The sequence below is a fragment of the Diabrotica virgifera genome, chromosome 7 (assembly GCF_917563875.1).
Source record: "Diabrotica virgifera virgifera chromosome 7, PGI_DIABVI_V3a".
Classification (NCBI taxonomy): domain Eukaryota; kingdom Metazoa; phylum Arthropoda; class Insecta; order Coleoptera; family Chrysomelidae; genus Diabrotica; species Diabrotica virgifera.
The window spans coordinates 218,836,754-218,863,218 of record NC_065449.1 but is presented as its reverse complement, the minus strand read 5'-3'; the positions used below and the strand labels follow the sequence as shown (position 1 = coordinate 218,863,218).

General features: G+C 36.0%; 1 protein-coding gene across 1 annotated transcript; it reads left to right on the top strand.

Annotated features, from left to right (window-relative positions):
• Positions 1–348: 348 nt before the first annotated feature.
• On the top strand, positions 349–1,901 carry LOC114333194 (uncharacterized). Its single transcript, XM_028283047.2, has 2 exons — positions 349–472; positions 1,008–1,901. The coding sequence occupies exon 2, from the start codon at positions 1,016–1,018 to the stop codon at positions 1,823–1,825; it is 810 nt and encodes a 269-aa protein (XP_028138848.1). The 5' UTR covers positions 349–472; positions 1,008–1,015; the 3' UTR covers positions 1,826–1,901.
• Positions 1,902–26,465: the final 24,564 nt, after the last annotated feature.

Below are 26,465 nucleotides of genomic sequence, written 5' to 3'. Positions count from 1 at the left end.
ATAAAGCAACGGTTGTTTAGCATAGAAATATATTTTAATCCTTTATCTCCTTTAAGAGATTTAATTTTATTGATGGTTGTTATGTTTTTATATACAAAGTGGGCCAAAGAAAAGAGTCCACCTCGATAATTGGCAGTATTTATTAGATTTTAAGGAAATGAAGAAACAGGTCGATTTTTGATCTAAGGAGGACACATTTTTACGGTACATAAGGTAAGTCAGGGTAAGTGCGAATCTGGGGCAAGTGCGACCATTCAATACCGTAATTCAACCAAGGATAGTAAAAAAGCGACATCTAGTCTAAACGTTACTCAACTTCATAACCATGTGTTCTGTATACAGCGGAGCGACGTTACAGGCAGTGGCGGCAGTACATGTGAGAGTTGTGGTATTGAACATATATCTGCAAAAATCCACTTGTTTTGTCAAATTTGCACTTACCCCAGTGTTCTGCAATAACGAGATTTTCAAGGTAAGATTATTAGCCGTATTATTTTAGTGTAAGAGTGCACTTCGTGAATACGATTATGGTTCTTTTCATGAGCATTTTTCAGTGCGTCACAGTTTTTCGATTTCTCTCTAACGCATTAAATTGTATATGACAGAAAAAAACGCACGTCGCTGATTACATTTCGTCGGTGACATTTATAACATTTAATCTAGTTGTCAATAGATGGCTCTAATAATATAATATTAAATAATATTATATTATTCTATATAAAAAAATTAATCTGTACAATTTATAAGACTCTACAAATCAAAGAAAATACCATTTTATAAATGCAATAAACAAAATTGATTAAATTGATAAAATTTCATGTTAGAATAAATGTCATAAATGAGTATTTATCATGGACTAACCTTTTTTCTATCATTTGTGACGCACTGAAAAATGCTCATGAAAAGAACCATAACGTGTTTGTATATACATAACCATACTTACAGGCCACGTGCAATAATGTTCGCACTTGCCCCGATTAAAGTTTTAATGGTTGACTCTTTTTCAGGTGCTACCATGGTTCGCATTTACCAACGTAAGACGGAGAGAGCGACATCATATAATAAGGAACAGCTGCAACAAGCACTGGAAGATGTCAGACCTGGAAAAACAATACTACATACAGCAAGCCGAAATTGTGCAATTCCAAAAACAACAATGCACAATCATTTAACTGGTGTCAGAGGAAAAAAAAATGATTCATTAGGTAGAGGACCAGTTATTCATGTCGAACATGAACGCAAATTAGCCGAAGGTTTGAAAACTCTAAAAAAATGGGGCTTTGGATTATCAAAACGTGAAGTTCTGTTGATTGTCTCTGATTTTGTTACACAAAATAATATAAGAACGCCATTTCTATTTACACATTCTAGTGACGACTTATCTGATATAGATCCAGCGTTAGATGATGATTCTTTAGATGAGCTATCTGATATATATCCACCGTTAGATGATGATTCTTTGGATAATGATTCGCTAGATGATTTGGTTGAGGACATCCTAGATGACGATATGGGCAACAATATTGAAAATGTAAAGGAAGATTTTAAGTCTGGACAGTGGCTTGTAGTGAAATATACCGGAAAGAAATCTGTGAAATACTTCATTGGAACTATAGTAGGATTTGACGAGGAAAACAACAATCCAACTGTTAAATTCGCGAAAAAGAAGAATAACAATTATACATTTTACTGGCCAGATAATGATGACACTGACACTGTTTCCAGGGAAAATATTGCCATGATATTGCCAGATCCTGCAGAAAATAGAAGAGGAAAATCGTTCCAGTTCAATGTATATTTCATAGGACTGAATTTCGTATGCTAGGAAATCTAGCTATTATATTTTGTTCTCATCCAAAAATATTGGACTTATTATAAAAATAAATATTAATGACACTAAATTTTATGTTTCTTATTCGCAGTTGCTCCATACATAGTGTAATACACAACACATATAAACCCCACATGCTATTCCCACTTGCCCCACAGTCTGGGGCAAGTGAGAATATTTGATCAGGTATTGTTCTGAAGTTATTTCCTTGTGGCATTTTTATAATTACGTATTTTTTATGGGAAATAAGCCACAATTTTACTAAAAAATGAATTTAATTACGTTTCGAAGCCCAAATCGGATTTCGTTGTCAAAATACAAAATACTATTAAAATAAAACAAACATGTTGTTGCTAAGTAAAAAAATTCTTCTAATAATTTATTTAATCTGACTCATTTATATTGGCAATTCAGACGTATATTATACATTTTAAAGTAGAAGACTTTAAAATGATATCGCCAATATTTATGAGTTGCGTTCCTGGGACGACTTTACTAAAAGATAGTTCATTCGATTACATGAAATCAATCCCAACTCAAGAATATCCGTCGCAAAAAATCATAGCATGTGATCTGTCTTTAAAAAGACAACCAAATGCAACGATGACAGTAAAATTCTCGCGTTAGAGATTCCATAGTAAATCACGAGGGAAAACCAGGAAAAACCTCGTGATACTATCCCGACATCATCGTAAGTATTTTGTCTTACATTTAATCTACCTTCAAAAAACTAATACCAAATTCTGACTTTAATATGTTTAAATTATAAATAATATTAATATTACATAGATATACAATAAGTAATACTAAAATATAAAATTTGTACTAACTCGATATGTTATTGACTTACTAATCGTGGTATTTTCTTTCTATTGACTTCCTCTTTCAGTATGGGTAACCACATCCTACTGCATTCTACCGAGGAATTTGCGACACAATTGGTTTCATTTAGCATAATTAGAGCCGCTTCTTTGATTTTTCTCTTTTTACTATCTGATTCTTTCAGGACTATACTTGAACCTCTCCACTGAATATGTTCATTATCCCATGCGTGTTGACATATCTGAGATCTATCAAATTCTGTTTTTAATATAAGACTGATGTTCACTTATTCTAACGTTTAATGGTCTTGATGTTTCACCTAAATAAAATTGTTCGCATTCACAAGGTATTCTATAAATGCAATTCTTTGTTCTTTCTTGTTCATTGTTAGGTTTAGTTTTAGATAGAATAGATCTCAACGTATTTGTTGTTTTGAATGTTGTTGAAATGTTTCTCGGATAGTCCTTTTATATATGGTATTGTTATTTTCCTCGTATTATTTCTTGTGAATGTTGTAGGATCCCGTTCTAAGTTGTTCTGTTCCATTCGATCTAATCTTGTCAATTCCTTATTTATAAACAGTAAAGGATAATCATTTTTTAATAAAACAGATGTTAACAATTGTTTTTCTTCTAAAAATGAATTTTCGTTAGAACAAGTAATTTTGGCTCTATCATATAAGGATTTAATGATTCCCTTTTTAACGTTGATGTTGTGATTTGATTTGTAATTGAGATATCTGTTGGTGTGTGTTGGAAAATAACAATACCATATATAAAAGGACTAAGGATCTAAAACTAAACCTAACAATGAACAAGAAAGAACAAAGAATTGCATTTATAGAATACCTTGTGAATGCGAACAATTTTATTTAGGTGAAACATCAAGACCATTAAACGTTAGAATAAGTGAACATCAGTCTTATATTAAAAACAGAGAATTTGATAGATCTCAGATATGTCAACATGCATGGGATAATGAACATAGAGTTCAGTGGAGAGATTCAAGTATAGTCCTGAAAGAATCAGATAGTAAAAAGAGAAAAATCAAAGAAGCGGCTCTAATTATGCTAAATGAAACCAATTGTGTCGCAAATTCCTCGGTAGAATGCAGTAGAATGTGGTTACCCATACTGAAAGAGGAAGTCAATAGAAAGAAAATACCACGATTAGTAAGTCAATAACATATCGAGTTAGTACAAATTTTATATTTTAGTATTACTTATTGTATATCTATGTAATATTAATATTATTTATAATTTAAACATATTAAAGTCAGAATTTGGTATTAGTTTTTTGAAGGTAGATTAAATGTAAGACCAAATACTTACGATGTCGGGATAGTATCACGAGGTTTTTTCCTGGTTTTCCCTCGTGATTTACTATGGAATCTCTAACGCGAGAATTTTACTGTCATCGTTGCATTTGGTTGTCTTTTTAAAGACAGATCACATGCTATGATTTTTTGCGACGGATATTCTTGAGTTGGGATTGATTTCATGTAATCGAATGAACTATCTTTTAGTAAAGTCGTCCCAGGAACGCAACTCATAAATATTGGCGATGTCATTTTAAAGTCTTCTACTTTAAAATGTATAATATACGCCTGAATTGCCAATATAAATGAGTCAGATTAAATAAATTATTAGAAGAATTTTTTTACTTAGCAACAACATGTTTGTTTTATTTTAATAGTATTTTGTATTTTGACAACGAAACCCGATTTGGGCTTCGAAACGTTAATAAATTCATTTTTTAGTAAAATTGTGGCTTATTTCCCATAAAAAATACGTAATTTGAGCAGGTAACAAAAAAAATTGTATTTGATAATGTTTGCATAATTAACACGTGTCACTAAATCACTACTAATTAGAAACTTCTACTGACTTTATATACTAATTGTGATTATTCTAGAATGAATACTTCAGTTTTAATAGTGACGTGAACATTATCTCTAGAAAAATACGTTCGCACTTATCCTGACTTACATCTGTCATTTTTCAACCCCCTCCCTTCCATTTCCCCCAGCCCTTATTTTTAAATAGGGAATAGGGGTCAAGTGCTACCTCATTTGAAAGGATATTTAATTCTCTATTCAGTAATATTAACATTGACATAATTATTTATACAGGGTGTCCAAGAAAAATTATTTTGAATTAAATTAATTGGCACAAAAAGAAGAATGTATGCAATTTATTTAACTCAAAATACATTCTACTACTGGCAGAAAACAGAGAAAAATGTTTATTTGACTGATAAATATTGTTTTTCGCTTAAATTCAACATTCAACCTACCAAGAGGCAGATGGGTGGCAGGTTAAACATTGAAATTATGCGAAAAGTAATGTTTATTTATCAAAAAACCCTTTTTCTGTTTTGTGACAGCAGTAGTAATGTTTACTGATACTAGAGACGGAAAGGTTTATTGTAGAAATTAATTCGAAAATAGAGTTCGACATATTTTTAAAAATTAATTAAAAAAGTGGTGCCAAATGAATTATTTATGCATATTACGGTCATATTTAAAACAAATATGCCTGGTTTTTTAAATTAACACTTAGCTTTATGCTTAGAGATACGGACTCTACTTATAATACATTACAAAACCTATTGAAGACTTGTTTATTTTTTAAATTATAGTATAAATTAATACAACAACAACTATATATTAACTGATTCTCCCTTTGGATAATGTTTCTTGTTAGCGGTGGAACATCTCAGTTTATATGCAATCTGGGATTGACCTATTTATACAATTTTAAGGAAGTGCACATCTACATAGACCAAGTTCTATTTCTGATATCAAATAATCATTAAATTACTCGGTTTCTCCTCTCCAACTTCCCATATGTTCGCTATGCATCTTCAATATGCAGCCGTAGGCAACATATCGGTTCAATGTAAAGTGGTCCTGCAGTAAGAGCTCTAGCGTTATCTCTTTTGATTCGGTAAATGTGTCATCAGATCTTTTAAGTAAGCCAGTTTCCCGTGCTGGATCGTTGGAAAGAACCTTGTATATTCTAGTGTTCGTAGATATATCTGGAATACTCTGTGAAACCTCCTCAAAGATTCCATTTTCCTTCGTCTAATCTATTTGTTATATTTAGTAAGAATTTTCCTGTATATTTTCCAGTTCCCCTTTGGCTTTATTAGATAGCCTCCTTATTTCTATTCTTATTTTATCAAAATTAAAAACTTCTGAACTTATGAAACTTTATAATTATAATACAGGAATGAGTAGGGTGGACAAATACACCAGCTACAAATTATATAAAATTTAGAAAAAAATTTATTATTTCTAAGTTGGCTAGACCCAAATTAATAATGGAATTGCCCAAAGGAATAAATATTTTCACTGTTAAAAATAAATTCTCTGTAAAAGGGATAAAAACAAACCAATAGATATATCCACAAAAGAAGAATACCTATCTTCTTCTTAAAGTGGCGTCTTCTTTCGTACGTTGACCATCATCATGATTATTTGAACTCTGCTTACGGCTGCTCTCAAAAACTGGTTACACCAGTAATTATCCATTAGTCCTGTCGCCAGGGGGGGTACAACGGCCTTCTTAATTCAGATGGACTTCCCCAAGTTTTTTTATGTATTTTGACCCGTAGAACACGAATTTTTGGGGTAACAGTTGATCCGGATGTCGATAAGATTGTTATAAACAAAGAAGTTGAGGAATTACATAACAGCGATTTCTCGCAAAAAAAACATTTTTTTGTATTTTTTGGGTCATTCTCACCAAAAAATGTTCCTAAAAGTTTTTTCGTAGGATGCATAGTTTTCGAGATAAACGCGGTTGAACTTTCAAAAAATCGAAAAATTGCAATTTTTGAACCCGAATAACGTTTGAATAAAAAATAAAATAGCAATTCTGCTTACCGCCTTTAAAAGTTTAAGTTAAATTATATCTGTTTTGAATATTTGCATTGCTAAAAATTTATTTTTTGATTGTTAAAAAAAGCTAAAAACACATAGTGTTTCCCGTGCCTAATACATGCGTTTTAATGCATGCTACTTAGAAATAGCCCCGCTTGCACTTTTACCTTCTCTACGTACTCGTTCGATTTTAAATGAGAAATCATTGAAACATCACTCAAGCACTAGGTGTTTATAGCTTTGTTTTAACAATAAAATAATACATTTTTAGCAATACAAATAATTCAAATCGATATAATTTGACTTGAACTTTCAAATGCGGTAAGCAGAATTGCTATTTTATTTTTTAATCAAAAGTTTTTCGGGTTCAAAAATTCCAATTTTTCGTTTTTTTGAAAGTTCAACCGCGTTTATCTCGAAAACTATGCATCCTACGAAAAAATTTGTAGGAACATTTTTTGGTTAGAGTGGCCCAAAAAATACAAAAAAATGTTTTGTTTTGCGAGAAATCGCTGTTATGTGATTCCTCAACTTCTTGGTTTATAACAATCTTATCGACATCCGGATCAACTGTTACCCAAAAAATTCGTGTTCTACAGGTCAAAATACATAAAAAAAACTTGGGTAAGTCCATCTGAATACAGGAGGCCGTTGTACCCCCCTGGCGACAGGACTACATTGCCTGAGATCAACGCTACGCTTTTCTAAAATTTGTCCCCGTTGATATTCTGCTGAAGCTGGTATTTTTCTTTGATCATCACGTGGAGTAAGCATTGTAGTTTTGTATCTTTATTATATTAGAATTATAATACTTATAATACATTACCTGACATATTTGAAGCTTTTTTATTTTTTAAATTGTAGTAGAAACTAATATATTTACTGATTATTTACTAATAAATTTACTGATTTTCCCTTTAGATAATGTTTCTTGTTAGCGGTAGAACATCTCAGTTTATATGCAATCTAGGATTGACCCATTTACACAATTTTAAGGAAGTGCACGTCTACATAGACCAGGTTCTATTTCTGATATCAAATAATTATTAAATTACTCGGTTTCTCCTCTCCAACTTCCCATATGTTCGCTATGCATCTTCAATATGCAGCCGTAGGCAACATATCGGTTCAATGTAAACATGCAAATGGGATCATCGTCGGCTAATATATTCGAGGATGCCTTAAAGCCAAGACCATCTACCAATACCAAATAAACGCTGCTGTTTAAACAATATTCTAAGCATAACATATCCGTTCGTAGTGGTTACTTTAGGGTGTTAGCTTTCCTGTGTGTTCCTTATGTTTGTTTACTAATGTGAAAATAGCATAGCGTAGAACAGAAAAAATTTATTACAATTTTAGGTAACGTGATATCTAACTAGTCCAGAAAGCCACTGCGCATCCGCTAGGAAAAATATTCTAATTCGGATTTTTTGCACAATCTTACTCAAAAAGGATCCCTTTTAACAAATTTGCATGTTGCCAGGACCAAAAGTTGGAGAAAAATGTTCTAAATGTTTTTTTTGTTTGTTTTTTTCCTAAAATTATTTTTTTTGCATGGAACAAATTTTTTTTAGGTTTTTTGGATCATTACAAACAGAAAAGGTCTTTAGTGACTTTTCTCTAAAGTTGATAGTTTTTGACATATAAGCGATTAAAAATTTAAAAATTGCGCAATGGGCCATATTTACCCCTCAAAAACTATGTGAAAAACTGAAAATTTGAATATTATCAAGATAGGTAGATATTCTTTAAACATCGATTGATGAAATCCCGAAGAGTTTTTTGCAATACAATATCAAAAACCCCTTTGTTTTTTAATTGCCAATCAAGCGTGCGCGACACTATTTTCCACCATTGCATGTGTATACAGTATGGTGCAAATGAAAGGAATAAATTCGTTATTTCATAAACCGGTGACTTTAAGGAAAAATCCCAAAACAGATTGGTTTTTATTTTTAAGTTATGATATTGTGGCATATGTAGTATACTAGTGACGTCATCCATCTAGGCGTGATGACGTAATCGATGATTTTTTTAAATGAGAATACGGGCCGTGTGCTGGCTCATTTGAAAGGTTCTTCAATTCTCTATTCAGTAATATAAACATGTACATAATTATTTATACAGGGTGTCCAAAAATTCTTTATTAAATTAAATCATTTGGCAAATTGACAAAAAAATTAAATTATTGGACACCCTGTATAAATAATTATGCACATGTTTATATTACTGAATAGAGAATTGAAGAACCTTTCAAATGAGCTAACACGAGACCTATATTCTCTTTTAAAAAAATCATCGATTACGTCATCAGGCCCAGATGGATGACGTCACTAGTATACCATATATATCACAATATCATAACATAAAAATAAAAATCTACCTTTTCGGCATTTTTCCTTAAAGTCGCCGGTTTACGAAATAACGAATTTATTCCTTTCATTTGCACCATACTGCATACACATGCAACGGTGGAAAATAGTGTCGCGCACGCTTGATTGGCAATTAAAAAAAAAAGGGGTTGTTGATATTGTATTGCAAAAAACTCTTCGGGATTTCATCAATTGATGTTTAAAGAATATCTATTCACCTTGGCAACATTCAAATTTTCAGTTTTTCACATAGTTTTTGAGATTTAAAAATGGCCGATTTCGCAATTTTTCAATTTTTAATCGCTTATATGTCAAAAACTATCAACTTTAGAGAAAAGTCACTAAAGACCTTTTCTGTTTGGAATGATCCAAAAAATCGAAAAAAATTGTTTCATGCAAAAAAAATAATTTTGGGAAAAAGAAACGTTTAAAAAATATTTGACCAACTTTTGGTCCTGGCAACATGCAAATTTGTTAAAAGGGGTCCTTTTTGAGTAATATTGTGCAAAAAATCCGAATAAGAATATTTTTCCTAGCGGATGCGCAGTGGCTTTCTGGACTAAACGCTATCATATTATCATAAAAGGTTTATTAATCCATTTGGGATAAAATCTAAGAAGAGTCATTAAAGAATATATTCGCGGTGTGCAAGTAATTGGAAAGGATACGAGAAATGATCGTGCGCGAATAGCGGAAAAATGTTGCAACTTTCTTAAATAATTCATATTGTCAATTGAAATTGTCAAATTTACGTATGTATATTTCATACCTACTGTCATTGAAGAATAAAAATTATATGTTACTCCACAATGCAATTATTATATAAAAATAAATTTATTAATTGTATTTTGCTTGCAGTACTGCATTTTAATAATTAATTTTATTTGCTACATACAATTGTTTACCTTTTAATAACGTAACCTCAGTATTAATTTTTCTTCTTATAATTTTTTTTGGGCAATTGTCTTGATAATTAGCCAGCAACCAGGACCTATATGATTGGCCAATATAATTAAAAGTGCGAAAAAAGTTGCCGAGCTATGAAACCAGGTGTCGCTTTTCCGAACTTGCACGGTCCCAATAACATAAAATAACAATTTTTCACGAAAACCAATCGAAATCTTTCAAAATCTAGTGGTTGCTTCTTCTGCCAACGTATCAATAATTTATTTATTAGGTCTGCTTATTAGATCTGACCACTAATACAGTTGTTTATATTTTCAATTTGAGTTTCACCATGCGCATAAGTGTTTTGAAATTGTATCCACTTCTCATGGATGACTGAAGAGTAGGTATGCAAAAGTAAAATATAATAAAAATAAAAACAAAAACTAAGTTTTCAATCTAATAGCACATAAAACAACATCAAAAATATCATTCTACATCCTACCAGACTGAAAACAATGGGAACCTTCTCTGGTAACACATCCGAGGCTTCTACAATTTGCAAGCCATAACGGATGCTGAGACTAAGGAAGATGAGGGAATTTTACAATTTATAATTCACGTCCCATCTGCTCAGCGCGGTAAAGTTCCAACTAATGATGCGGCTGTAGTTTCGTGTTGCAACGAAATTGAAAATGGTGATTCATTTTTGATTTATGTTTACTCCCATTGGAGTACGAAGGGAACCATTCTCGTTGGAACTTTACCGCGCTGAGCAGATGGGACGTGAATTATAAATGGTAAAATTCCCTCATCTTCCTTAGTCTCAGCATCCGTTATGGCTTGCAAATTGTAGAAGCCTCGGAGGTGTTACCAGAAAAGGTTCCTATTGTTTTCAGTCTGTTAGGATGTAGAATGATATTTTTTGATGTTGTTTTATGTGCTACTAGATTGAAAACTTAGTTTTTGATAGCAGTTGCCGCTAGGGCATCCCTGCCATTTCGTTCATTGCAATCCGTGACTGCACGCCGGGGTTTGTCCCAGTTGGGTCAGAAAGAGCAGCATATGTGCCTCCTGATGAGAGACTAATAAGTTTCGAAACCGGTAGAGGTGCTTGCTGCACTCTCTGATTGAACTGGAATAATGATGCGGCTGTAGTTTCCTGTTGCAACGAAATTGAAAATGGTTATTTATTTTTTATTTTTAAAAATAAAAACATTTACCGCTCTATACTAATATACTTTGCATACTTAGATATTTACAAAATATATCAGTTTTCTTTTCGTTTTCTGACAACGGTCCGCTTCTTGACCGCTTAAAATTTTGGACCGCATTATCCTCTTCAAGTAACGAATTTTCTGTTTTTCTGGATTACTGTATTTTTTATTAGGTATGTACTATTTTTGACACCTTAGCTACTTTCCTGCTTAGCTGTCTTCAGCAAGCATCTGGCTAGATCCTGACTAGATGGTCAATCGGTATTTTCTTTGTACATTCTCTGAATTCTACTTCTGTCGAGAATGTCTGGTCGTAAAGTGTTTGCTTGTGGCATGGAAGAAGAAATATCTTGTTCTGTTCTCGATCACCTCTCTCAGTGGTGTGTACTGGAGCCTTACTTGGATAGTTGCATTTGAAATTCGTTCTTGCCATGCCGATTTTTCGATTAGCCTGTAAGAAGCCGTTTTTGTTCTTTCCAAGTTCCTCCCTTTAGATTCTGCTGGGATTGCATACATCACAGGTCTAATGTAGGCCTGATATATTTATATTTTTGGACTTCGTCAGAGGGCTGGCTGTGAAAATAAATGGTTGATATAGTCTGCTATAAGCTTTTTTTACTTCTTGTTTGTTCCTTGTGAAATTTAACCTTCTGTGGAGGTAGATTCCTATATATTTGAAGACATCTTCCGATAAGATTTGCATCTTCTACGTCTACGTGATAATTTTTATCTTTCATCTCTTCGAGAAGTCCCAACTTCTTCTTAAGAACAACATTTAATGGTCTTCTACTATCTCTATCTCGACGGTTCTTTGGCATTCCATTTCTGCTGTGTATTGCCGTATCATCCGCGCAGAGAGATATTTTATTCTTGCATATGTGGGTAGATCTGAAACAAGAATGTTGTATAAAATGGGAGATAAAATACTGTCCTGAGGCATTCCTTGCTGTACTTCTTGCATCCTGGACATCATCGTTTGACGAGAGGAGACACTTGAAATATTCTGTTACTCAAATATGCATAGTATATGTTGACTAAAGACTGAGACAATAATTATTATGTTGTAGAATACGAGCTTTTTTCCAGACTATATTGTACAAATTTTCAATTAGGAGAATAGCGATTCTTGTTATTTTGGATTCTGTTGAAGCAGATAATTGTGTCACTGACAAATCCTGCTATTTAAAGTTCACAATAGTTTCTTCCATTCTGAATCGGAAATTACCTTCTTGTATGATTGTTCTTCTTTCTGTACTTTCACGTGTATTTCCGTATCATGAGCCTTCTGTACGTGATTTTTGCCATTATTTTTCTTAGGGATTCAAATAGGACATAGGATGTTGACCTATAACTTTCTGTTCTGTTTTCATCCTTCCTTGGTTTTAGTAGAAGGATGATTTTTACATGTTTTCAGTTTTTCTGAAAATGTGTATTTTTCAGGTCAAGTCTACAGACGTAAGATGTAGAGTAACGGCACTATTATTTTCTTCGGGAGTTTCTTTAATGCAATATTATGGATATCTTCCATTCCTCTGATGAAAGGATACTCTCTTTCCTTTTACTTTTCTTTGTGTCTTCCTATTATTCTCTCTGTATCAAAAATCAAAAAAATAAATGTCCATTGATCAAAAAAAAAATAAGTGACATGCTATGAGCTAGTCGTGAATGAACAAAAATAACTTTGGCAGTGTAAGTAAATTATTTATAATAAACATTTTTTGTAGGATGTCAGACTTTTCCGGAGATAGCGTTTCTTTTACTCGGAATATGAACAAAACTATTGAAATTCAAACACTGATCGTATCGTGCGTTGACAGTAAATGCAAAAACTTCGTTATCATCCGAAATGCCAGAAGGGTCCTCAAAGGTTTTCTTATGTTGTCCACTTTCATTTATTTTGTCAGCGCCCTACCCTTATCTCTAAATAATGGTAACAAAGGGCTGTTATCACCGTCCCTAATAGACAATGTTCAACCCTCAGTGCATGCCTTGCAGTTTTAAATTACCCCCGACTGGCTATGTTACAAATTTTCTATCTCTCCGCATTGTTCTCCTGTTAATGAGCTGAGAAGGACAATTGGAGAATTATTTATTGCTTGTAATGAAGGATATGGGCGGGAGAGAATACAAGCCAAAATTTCCGTTGGGGTAAATAAGCGGATAATAAAATGTTTTATTGCTGTTTTACCAAACATTTCATTACAACACTAACAAAACCGCAAACTCGATTTTAATAGAATAAATTTAATACCAGGTAAAGTTTTTGTCTTTATTATGTATAAATATTTATTAAATATATTGGTATTTCTTAACCATATAATTTGACACCGCTTAAGTTAAAATGGTTACTTGACAGTTAGCCGTTAAGTGGTGCGACGGGCTTTTATAGCGAAAGGCTTTAATGGTACGGCAAATGTTAATTTATTTTTTTTTATAATTGTGTAATGATACGCCGCAAGCACGTACCAATAGCGAGAACTAGAAACATCATCCGCGCAGAACGAGACCCCACTCATTTCCACTTCTCCGAAACATCCCAGGCAGAGAGATACTTAAGGAGACCACGGAACGGAGATTCTCCAGTCAGTACGGCTGTGAATGTAAGCACAGCAACACTAGAGCGCTCGCTCTCGCTAGACGCGAAGACGTGGAAGCAGAGGCAAAAGCCAACCTCTTGGATGTGGTGAAACTCAGGAAGTTTGATTTCATTGAATTTTCTGAGACATTGCAAACAAGGGTTGGAAAGCAGAATAAGCAATAGCGGGCTCGACGTGAGCCCGCTACGGGATACTCTCTGTGCCTCCGTTAGGAATGGGTACAGTTTAAAACACTGTGCCTCGACACTGCAAGGTGTAGTTATTTAGAATACATCTTGAAGCCCCGGCCCCTAAGGTCAGAGAGTTGAGAAAATCAAGAGGGTCCCGTACCTAGTTCTGTCTAGGTACGAGAACTACCGCGCTGTTGTGCAGGGAGCCAACCCTGAAGTCGATGTGGTGTCGGGCCAATCGGCTGAAAAAAAGGCTTCTTCTAAAAGTTAGGTTACCGCTCCCAACCAAAGATGACACGAGTCAGATCTCGGTCACCCCCCAGATCCAAGGCGCTTTCCCCGCCAAGATATGCAGACTCTAAAGAGTCCCTCCTGTTACAGCACCCTGAAGAGAGCAGCGATGACCACTCGAGCGACCAGGAAGATGGAAAAGACGGTTTTACGATCCAAAATCGTAGAATAAGAAAAAAGAAAAAGAAGTCAAAAGGCAAGGACTCCACGCAGAACGTCGAGACCACCGAGAACGTCACCGAAGCCACCCAGGAAGTCGAGGATTCCCAGAACATCGAGGCCACCCAGGAAGTCGAGGACATGGACGAAGACGTCCCAGGCGCCGAAGGCGGGGGCACTACCAAACGTCAGCGGGTTGAAGAGGATGCCGCCAGCGAAGACGAGCTGACAAAGGCCAACGCAGAAATCAACCGACTCAGAACCCTGATGAAAGAATTTGCAGCAAACGTTGATGCAAACAACAAAAAATACGAAGAGGTGATCGCACAACAGAAGGCAGAGATCAAAGAGCTGAATACGGAGATTCGACGAATGAGCGAAAAGATGGATGCCAGATTCGACGAGTTGATAGCTCTCCAGAAACAACTCGCAAAGAAATCGGAGAAGAAAAACCCCGAAAAGACGGACAAAAAGCCACCAGTAGAGCAGCCTGCCACCAAAAAGATGACCACCGAGCAGACTCGACCACCCAGCCAGAAGGCTACCACCTCGACGAAGGAGGCGTCCACCCAACAGAGGAAAAAGAGAAAGGAAGAGTTTCCACCCCTGGTGACACACCTTCCACTAACCGACGAGGAAGACGCCACATGGACGTCCAACCAAGAAAAAGCCATGAAACTAGCTCCCCAGCTACAGCTACCCCTCCCCGAGGAACCAGTGCCATCCACGAGCACAGATAGGGACGCGCTTGCCGCTTCCAGTCAAACTGATACAGTGTCAATGGAAACAAACCAAAACGAAGAAGAAGCCGTGTTACCTGAAAACCAGGTAACACCATACAGAAAACCGCCTGTAATTAAGTTACAGAGTGTCAGCGAGACAGGGGCTATTCTTACCATAGCCCAGGGCAAAGGCATCATCACCACAAACAAAATCTCCAGAAGTGGCAGAGAGACGCTCATCCAGGCTAAAAGCCCGGATGACTACAGAAAGATGACAAGGATAGTGGAGGAATATGCAGAAGCATACGCCGCCAAAGAAAAAAAGAGGCTACAATGGATAGCCTTTCCACTCGACGAAGACAGGAAACCAAAATTAGTGTTACGAGGATTGCCCACGAATACCACCGAGAAGGCAATCCAAGAAGACATGGCAAACCAATATGGAATAACCTGCCACACAGCACGTAACATGTCTACGAGAGTAGGGAAAAGGAGGCCACTACCCATGTTTGTCATGACACTGGATCAGGAAGACGTGGAAAAAGCAAAGCGGGTAACGAACCTGTGCCACATGAAAGTTGTGGTAGAGGACCTACACAAGGCAGCAGGACCGACGCAGTGCTTCAACTGCCAAGGGTACCATCACGCCCAGAACTCGTGTCACAAGGACCCGAGATGTGTGAAGTGCGGCGAAGAACACCACTCAAAGCAGTGCCAGAGAGCCAGAGAAGTCAAGGCAACGTGTGCCAACTGCAATGGGAGCCACCCAGCCAACTACAGAGGATGTCCTAGGTGCCCAACCTGGGGGAGGCCTCCACCACAGAGGTCACAACAGCGACCACCACCAAACCGAAGACAGCAGGCAACCGGGGTATCCTACGCGCAAGCCACGCAGGGAGACCAACCAGCGCAGAACAACACACCGTCCAACCGACCAACCCTCCCAGATGAAGAGTACCTAGTCAGGATGGTCACAAACATCGTGACTAAGGTAGTCCAAGAGGTGATACTCAGCACCAGGCAGGCACAGAACTAATGGCAGAGAGGGGATACTTGAGGATAGGCTCCTGGAACCCGGGCGGCATAACCACAAATCAGAACATACTAGATGAACTCGCCAACAGATACGAGATGGACATCGTAGCAATTCAGGAAACAAAACTGACCAACAACTTCAACCTAAAGTTTCCTGGATACGACGTATATAGGAACGACCTCACTAGAAGATCAGGAGGAACGGCCATCCTCGTAAAGAAGGGTATTAGACACACCAGTTACACTACTCCACCACTGGTCAACATGGAAGCCACAACAATAGAAGTTAACATGAGGCAAGGCGCAATAAGGATTACATCAGCCTACGTAAGACCACAAGACCCTTTAATGGACGATGACCTAGATGCGTTCCTAAACATCGCCGAACCATCCATCATAATAGGAGACCTGAATGCAAGATCCCCCAACTGGAACGACAGAGCTACGAACAGGAATGGACGACTACTAAACAGATACATAGAAAACAACGAAGACACAATGGCAATGGGCCCAGAAGAACCTACCCACTACCCAGGAAACGCACTTCCGACACACATCGACTTAGTTGTAGCCAAAAACCTAGGACTGCAATCAGAATTAATCACGCTGGACGAAGGATCAACTGACCACCACCCCATCCTATTAGAAATCGGAACATGGGAAGAGACAAACCCGCCAAAAAGAACAAAAAAGAAAATAAAGTGGACTAACTACAAAAGGTTAGTAAGTGAAGGAATAAACATAGTGCCAGTAATAAACAATCCAGAAGAAATAGAAGGAAAAGTCCTAGAGTTCGAAAATATCATCCAAGAGGCAATTAGAAACAGCACAACAGAGGAAGATGTCGAGATATTCATGGGAAGGTTCAAAGACATACCACAAGAAACACAAGAGTTGATAAGGGAAAAAAATAGAGCAAAGAAAACAGCAAAAAGAACAAGAAACAGAGTAGATAAATCCTGGGCAAATATTTTAAATAGGGAGGTCCAAACGGCCCTAAAACTCCACCGTAGCGAAAAATGGGACAACTTTGTACAAGAGATGGAAGAACAAGACTCAAACATGAGAAATGTCTGGAAGCTCCAGAAAATGTTGAGAAGCGACAGGAAACCCATCCCCCCACTACATGGAAGATACGGCATGGTATACACCATAGAAGATAAAGCAGAGGCAATGAGGACTACACTCGAAGATGAATGCAGACTGAACTTCCACCAAGATGAAGACGACGACTTCCTGGAAGAAGTCGAAGAACAAGAAGAAGGACCAGAAGACCCAGAGGACTTCATCCCCCCAACATCACCGGAAGAAATCAATGAACATATCAAAAATAGTTCACCGAGAAAAGCGCCTGGCCTCGACGAAATAACCAACAGAGCCCTAAAATATTTGCCCAGAAAAGCTATAGTGTATTTCACAAATATTATAAACGCAATATTAAGATTCAAGACATTCCCAAACAGATGGAAAGAGGCCCGTGTCATCATGATTCCAAAACCTGGCAAGAATCACACATTCCCACAGAACTACAGGCCAATCAGCTTACTTCCAGCGATCAGCAAGATAGTGGAAAGAGTCATCCTCAGCAGACTGCAAGCGGAAACAACCCGACTAAATATCATCCCAGAGGCTCAATTCGGATTTAGAGCAGAGCACTCCAGCGAACTACAAGTCCTCAGGCTAACCGAGTACATAGCAGCCGGTTTCAATGATAAGCAGTACACTGGAGCAGCGTTCCTGGATGTAAGCAAGGCATTCGACAGAGTCTGGCACAAGGGGCTCCTATTCAAAATGCGGGATTACGGGTACAGCGGAGCGATGACGAGGCTAATCTCGTCGTACTTGGGCGGCCGGAGGTTCAGGATTCGGATAGGACAAGTCCTGTCCGAACTCGGAATCCCGGAGGCTGGAGTACCACAGGGAGCGGTCTTGTCACCCCTGCTGTACACGATATACACCGCAGATGTACCTAGAACACCAGGTACCCTCATGAGCCTCTACGCCGACGATACAGCAATAGCGGCCAAGCATAGAAACGCAGATATAGCAGTGACCAACCTACAAACTGCACTAGAAGAAATTGAAGCATGGTGTATCAAATGGAAGATAGCCATAAATTCAGAGAAAACACAAGCGGTTCTATACAAGAAAGGGAGACAGCAGCCAGAGGAACAATTGAGGGTGCAGAACAGGCCCATCGAGTGGAAAAACGAAGCCAAATACCTAGGAGTCATTATGGATAAAGGATTAACCTTCCAAAAACACGTAGAAGCCACAGTCCAGAAGGCCAACATAGCAAGAGCGAATCTAAGAGGACTCACAGGCAGAAAAAGTAAACTAACACTCAAAACAAGGTTAAGATTGATAAATAGTATAATCCTACCGGTATTAACTTATGCGTCTCTCGCATGGGGACACGTATGTAATACACACAAGAAGAAGATCCAAGCAGTCCATAACAACAGCTTGAGGGAGGCCGTCAGAGTCCCAAGATATGTAGCTGAAAGATTCCTGTTCAGAGAACTCCAACAGGTGAGAGTCACAGAAACCATGACAGACAAGGCAAGGGTCAAATTCGCAGAATTAGAACATCACCCAAATTACATACTGCGAGAGACGCTAAGATACGACGAGTTCCACCGATGGAAGCACAGACGCCCGAAACAACAAATTATAGGATAAACTAAAAGTGATAAGTGATAGTAGTGTGTTCGTAGCTCGAAACAAGTGCCGAAGATAGCGTTACCCACGAAGTCCAAGTACCACGACCACCTCCAAGGTAAGCAAATATTAGAAAATTAGAAGGGCCTTAAGCCCCCAAAAAAATTCATATAAAATAAAAAAATGGCGAAAGCCCCCAAAAAAATTAAAAAAACCAAAAACACAAAAAAATTAGAGCATCGAGTCATCGGGCGGGGCCCAGCAGGGCCCAACAGGGCTCAGTGGGGCTCGGCACGATGACTCGGGGCCCAAGCAAGCAATTTTTAGTACCGCGGATAAGTTATTAAGAAGATAAAGGCATAGAGCGCATCACGCTGGGCCTAGTTTTTTGCATTCGATTAGGATACCACAGTGGAATCTTATTACCCAGGGTTCCATTGTGAAGAGCATTTGGCTACGATAGTTGTGCCTCCATCGCGCATCAGCGTGCTATGGGGGGGAAAGGGATGGCCTGGGGCATTGGAGCGAGGTGGGGTGATCCCTGTATAACTCGGGTCAAAACACCTCGCCCCAATGACTTGTTACACCCGAATGTACTCCTTCGAGAGGGTGAACAAATCCCACAGGTCGGGTTAAATCAAATTGCTTGCTTGCTTGAGATTCTCCAGTCTTGAAGCGACAGCTCTGAGATCCAATACCGCCAAGCGAAGTGAGCGAGGCAGGCCGACCAGAGTAACGAGGTGCACCGTACTGACGTGATTTTGCAAACTGAGGCAGGTCGACTTGTGCAGCGAGTTGTACCGTGTTGAAGTAATTCGCAGGCTCATAATTAAATGGTAACAAGTGAAGTGACAGAATGGACACAGAACCATAGTAATAGGTATATATGCCCCTACCGAAGATACATTAATAAACGAAAAAGACGCATTCCAACAAGAGCTTAAAGACACGGTTTCTAAAATCGGAGATCAGCGGAAGATATTAATGATGGGCAACCTGAATGCAAGAACAGGAAGACAGAAGGACCACCTAATTGTAGGAAACTACGGGGAAGAAGTAACCACTGATAATGGAGAAAGGCGCATTAGTCTATGTCAACAATTTAACCTAAAAATTTTAAACGTCTTCTATCCCCACAAGGCCATACATAAGTTCACTTGGCATCAAGAGACAAGACAATTACGATCGATTATAGACTATATTATAACAAAACAAAAATCAGAATGGAAAATCCAAGACACAAGGGTATATAAAGGTGTAGAATGCGGATCTGACCATTACCTACTTATATCTCGAATCCAAATCCTCTTCAAATAAATGAAACATTGAAAGAGAAAAGAGAAGAAATAATCAAAGAACCCAAATACAAACTAACTGGGCTATATGACGACAGCACCAGGTTACTATACTAGAACAGACTGAATCAAAAACTTGATCAAATTGGCCTGACATGTAGCAACAATATAATATACGACAAAATAACACTTGCGATTAAGGAAGCAGTCAGTGAAGTATTAGGCATGGAGGAGATAACAAATACCCGGAAAAATAACAACATAGTCTGGAGCAATGAACTTGAACAACAGAAACAAATAAAACAACAGAAATATCATAAATGGTTAAGATCACAAAACGCATATGATAAAACCCAATACCGCCAAGAATTAATCAAATATAAAAAAATGTTACCAAAAAATTAGAGCAATACCTGGGAAGAGAGATGTAGGGAAGTGGAATGCCATCTAGGTGGAAGCGGATCCTCAGAAGCTTGGAGGTTCATTCGAAATCTAAGAAATGCAAACAGAAATAATATAAACCTTCAAATGACTGATTTAAAGAAATGGGAAACCCACTACAAAGAAGAACTTCTAGAAAACAGACAGGAATACATAAATACATCACCAAAACACTACAATTCAAATGGTCAAGTCGTAAAATTAAATGACGAATTCGTTAAGAGAATCATTAAATCACTAAAAAATAAAAAAGCATGTGGTCCAGAAGGAATCCCAGCGGAACTTATAAAAAATGGAACTGCAAAATTGATCAAACTAATAACCATAATTTTCAACAACTACACAAATGGAGAAAACATACCAGAAAATTGGAAAACAGGATGGATAACCCCAATACACAAAAAGGGTAACAAGGAAGACTGCAAGAACTATCGCTGTATTACTGTAACCAGCACCTTTAGCAGATTATATGGTAAAACTCTAAAACCTCTAATAGAAAATGAATATGCACTTTTAGAGATTGAACAACAAGCAGGATTCCGAGCAGAAAGATCCTGTATCGACCACATCTTCACGATCAACCAACTCAACGAAAAAAAGTAGCCCGAGACAGAGAAATACATCTACTATTCGTCTATCTAACTAAGGCATATGATACCGTACCACTTCGTAAATTATGGCAAGTCCTGGAAAAGTCCCCTATTAATACAGGGTGTTTCATTGGGAAAGTAACATACGTTAACTGTAGAAAGAGGACACTTAGGCGGTCTCAAAAATACCATACTTCATGGGTCTTACTCCATTAATAACAGAGATACTGGGTGTTTTATCTATTTTGCCATTTTCTTATTTGGTTCATAACTTTTTAACCACACCGTATATTTATTTTATATTTGGCACGTAAATATCCTTTAAGGTGTACAATAAACTAATTATTTGCAAATGTAAAAAATCTAGGCCCGGACTAAAAAATATTAGAATAATATTCCGACCCAAAAAAAAACACCCTGTACATTAAATTTGTTTAAAATGGATTTTTTAGTTGAAAAGAGGATAAAAAACTAAATTTAGTGGTATACTTTGAATTTTCGGCAAAATGATTTTTCTGGTCAAATTTTGAATTTGAATTCTGAGTTATGTGAATTTCGAGAGCTCTAAGTAGAAAAAAAAATTAAATACAACTTACAACTTGTTAACCGCACTGTATATTTATTTTATATTTAACACGCGAATATTCTTTTAGGTGTTCAATCCATTATTTTATTTTCAATTATAAAAAATCCAGGTCTGGATTAAAAAATATTGTAAAAAGGTTCCGACCCCAAAAAACACCCTGTATATTTAATTTTTTTAAAATGGATTTTTTATTTAAAAAGAGGATGAAAAACTAAATTTAGTGGTATACGTTGAATTTTCGGCAAAATGATTTTTCTGGTCAAATTTTGAATTTGAATTCTGAGTTATGTGAATTTCGAGAGCTCTAAGTAGAAAAAAAAATTAAATACAACTTACAACTTGTTAACCGCACTGTATATTTATTTTATATTTAACACGCGAATATTCTTTTAGGTGTTCAATCCATTATTTTATTTTCAATTATAAAAAATCCAGGTCTGGATTAAAAAATATTGTAAAAAGGTTCCGACCCCAAAAAACACCCTGTATATTTAATTTTTTTAAAATGGATTTTTTATTTAAAAAGAGGATGAAAAACTAAATTTAGTGGTATACGTTGAATTTTCGGCAAAATGATTTTTCTGGTCAAATTTTGAATTTGAATTCTGAAATTATGTATGTGAATTGCGAGACCTCTAAGTAGAAAAAAAATAAATACAATTTACAACTTGTTAACCGCACTGTATATTTATTTTATATTTAACACGCACTTATTCAAAATTACCACCATCAAAAATTATTGTTATGTGTCAAAATGTATTAATTAAAATTAAATCATATTTTAATTTTTTTTACTTTGAGCTTCGCAATTCACATAATTTCAGAATTCAAATTCAAAATTTTACCAGAAAAATTATTTTGCCTAAAATTCAAAGTATACCATTAAATTTAGTTTTTCAGCCTCTTTTCAAATGCAAGATTCATTTTAAAAAAATTTAATATACAGGGTGTTTTTTTGGGTCTGAACATTTATTCAATATTTTTTAATCCGGACGTGGATTTTTTTTTATTTGTAAATAAATTAATTGATTGGACACCTAAAAGAATATTCGCGTGTTAAATATAAAATGAATATACAGTGCGGTTGACAAGTTGTAAGCTGTATTTCAATTTTTTTTTCTACTTAGAGCTCTCGAAATTCACATAATTTCAGAATTTAAATTCAAAATTGGACCAGAAAAATCATTTTGCCAAAAATTCAAAGTATACCACTAAATTTAGTTTTTCATCCTATTTCAACTGAAAAATCCATTTTAAAAAAATTTAATGTACAGGGTGTTGTTTTTGGGTTGGAATATTTTTCCAAATTTTTTTAATCCGGACCTGGATTTTTTACAATTGTAAATAATTTACATTATTGTACATCTTAAACGATATTTGCGTGCCAAATATGAAATAAATATACAGTGTGGTTAAAAAGTTATGAACCAATTAAGAATATGGCAAAATAGATAAAACACTCAGTATCTTTGTTATTCATGGAGTAAGACCCATTAAGTATGGTATTTTTGAGACCGCCTAAGTGTCCTCTTTCGACAGTTAACGTATGTTACTTTCCCAATGAAACACCCTGTATAACTTTAATAAAAGCAATGCAACAATTCTATATCAATATTCAAGCAAACATAAAAATCAACAGCAGATTATTCAATAGCTTCATGGTGAATAAGGGACTACGACAGGTATGCAGCTTATCGCCAACACTGTTTAAAATCTATATAAGTGAGGTCTTGAATAAGTGGCGGAAATCGTGTTCTGGAATGAGGGTACAGCTAAACGACGACTCAACACTATACACACTGCATTTTGCTGACGATCAGGTGGTGATTGCCCAGGATAAAGATGATCTAATATTTATGACAAACCGGCTGTTTCGAGAATACAAAAAATGGGGCCTATACATTAATATAAAGAAATCCAAATATATGTGTATAGTACGGCAGAAAAGTGAGTTACAACTAGAGGATGATAAGGTTATCGAGCCAATCTCTGATTATGTATACCTTGGAACGAGAATCCAACAAAGTGGAAGGACAGAATTCGAAATAGAGGAAAGAATTATGAAAGGAAAGAGGGTAATAGGAGCTTTGACCTCACTACTTTGGTCAAAAACCATATCAAAAGAAAAGAAAACACAGCTTTATAGTAGCATCTTTAAAAGCGTGGTACTGTATGGATGTGAAACCTGGCAACTGAATAAGCGAACAGAACAGAAGTTGCTCGCACTGGAAATGGACTTCTGGCGAAGATCGGCCTGCATCTCCAGACTGTCACATATAACGAATGAACGGGTACGAGATATTATGAATAGAAAAACAAACATAATTGAAGAAGTCCAACAAAAACAACTTTGTTGGTATGGCCATGTACAAAGAATGGAGGAACATCGACTTCCAAAGCTAATAATGGAATGGCAACCCCCGCAAAAGCCGGAAAAGGGGCAGACCGAAAACAACCTGGATAAGTGGAATCCAGAAAGCCATGTCTGAGAGAGATATCCGACCAGGAGATTGGACAGATCGACGCGGCTGGAGAATAGGAACCGGAAGGCGCAGGACGCTATAAACCGGTGTTATATATACAAGTGAAGTGAACGAGCTTCCGATAAATTATTAATATTTTAATCGCGTGACTGTTTTGCATCTTACACTGCAGTGAGGTGTAAGGATATTTCGTTTTGTTATTAATTTTGCTTTTCTTTTGTCTGCAACGGGACGATATTTTATTTTTATTTTGATTTAATTTTTTTATCTGTACATAATTATATTGAATATATTTATTTTGTTGTAACCTGTGTTTTACTGAGTCCGTCGTCTTGAAAGAACTTCCCGTCACAATAATTGTTTTATTCCAATTTCAGTTGATTTTATTTATTTCTTAACTTACAGTTTTGCTTGAATATTGGTTTTCTAAAAATGGGTGGTCTTTAATTCTTTTACCAACTAAATATCCTGTTAGAGTTTTCAACTATCTTCTATCCTTATCTTTTCCCCTAACTTAATCATAGTCATATATAAATTTCTTTTGGCTCTGTGCCTGCTCACAAGTCGATACAAAATATTTGTCAGTTGGCAACTCTGAACTTCTGTTCTGTCATATAAGTTTATATAGAGGGAATCTCTAAGATTATATTATATAGAGTCCCGCTTAAATATAAAGGGAATGTTTTTATGCAAATCTTCTACGTAAATTGTAAATTTGTCTCCGGCGGGTATAACATAATATCAAACGTAATGTTAGAATAGTTCCGTAAGATTTATTTTACATCGAAAAAGTTCCTTGATGAAAAAGAAGAAGTATTAAAAATCTAAAATGTTTTAGAGATCATCGAAATTTCTCGAAATGTTTCCTAAGGTTTGGAATGTCTGAAAAGTGTAAAAACACGAAATTGGAATTCTATTGCTCCGAGAAGAAATGAAATAAGACCAACTTATTTGCAGAGAAAGCCATGGTCTTCGTATAATACGACTAACTATACAATGCCATCTAAAATGCTGAAAATAATGCAAATCAACATAGCCTTACTGGGACTTAGAATCTACTAATTATGAGAGTTGGTCAATAAACAAAATCAAAATATTATTTGTATTTCTGAAACGTTATGCATAACCAACAAATAACTGCCAAGGATAAAAAACCTATTGGTCTACTTTTGTCTCAGTTGGCAGACGAATGTAGACCAATACTAGCATGTGAATACTATTCGAGTAAGGATATCTTACGTTCCCGGACAGTTATCTAATTTCATCGGCTTTAAGTCGTATAATTTTTACAATTTCGTAATTTAAATTTCAAATTAAATCCAACCACTGTTTGGTTCTGGGACTATTTATCAAGTAAAATAAGTTCAGTAAAGATAGACTGGTAGGTTTGAAACGGTTCTGAGCACTCCTGTGTAATCCATTTAGATTTTTTAAATTTTAATTCTTAATTAAAATTATACCAATCAAAAAGGACTTTTTACTTCGATATTAAAAGTAATACAAATAATGTCTATCATTGGGCGATCGGTACTCACCTGAGGGACCGCAGATGTTCGAATACAATTAGCGTCTTTTTGTATAGACAATGAAGTCGACTTTACTAAGTAATAAGACATTTATTGCGCAGTATCATTGCCTTGTTGCACTTGCCTCTGTTTGTGCTACAGTTTTTGTTACAGCTGCTTTTGACAAAATCTTGTCCTGATCCAACTGAATCGCTCGTAGCTGCAACATTTAACGATATTTTGCAATCTTAGTTTATATCTGCTTTCTCTCAAAAAGTTTGGTGGCAAATGTCAAATTCTAATCTGAAAAAAATTATCAAATGCAGCTGCAACAAAAACTCTTCGACAAACAGATGCAAGTGCAAGAAGGCAATGATACTTCGCAATTCTAAGTCGCAGCAAAGCACTCGATGGAAAAATAAGTAATGTTTTTTTTATTCTCATACTATAATGTATCAATTATGATTTCACTACCTGTATCGTAATGAAGTCCATTATGATACAGATTTTCATTACGATACAGATTTTTAACCAATAGAATCGCGATATGGCATTCGCGATGAAGGTGGCACACGCGCAGTGACCAATGGCGAGTTAAATACATATGCTTTGACAGTTCTCAATATGTAAACAAACTGGCAAACTACTTAATTTGTTTGCGTTACAAAATTAATAAATTTAAATATATTTTTTGTTGTGAACGATCATAGAAAAAATCGTGTATACAACTTGCATTTAATTATCATTATGAAGCTCGTACTCTATACGAGGCTTGTTTCGTATCCCTCATACTCGCTTCATAATGACCATCATTAAAATGCTCGTTGCATAATATACTATTATAATTGATGTATAATAACTATTGCTTTTTTAAAAAATACTGATTGTTTTTTTGATTACAGAGTATTTGATTCA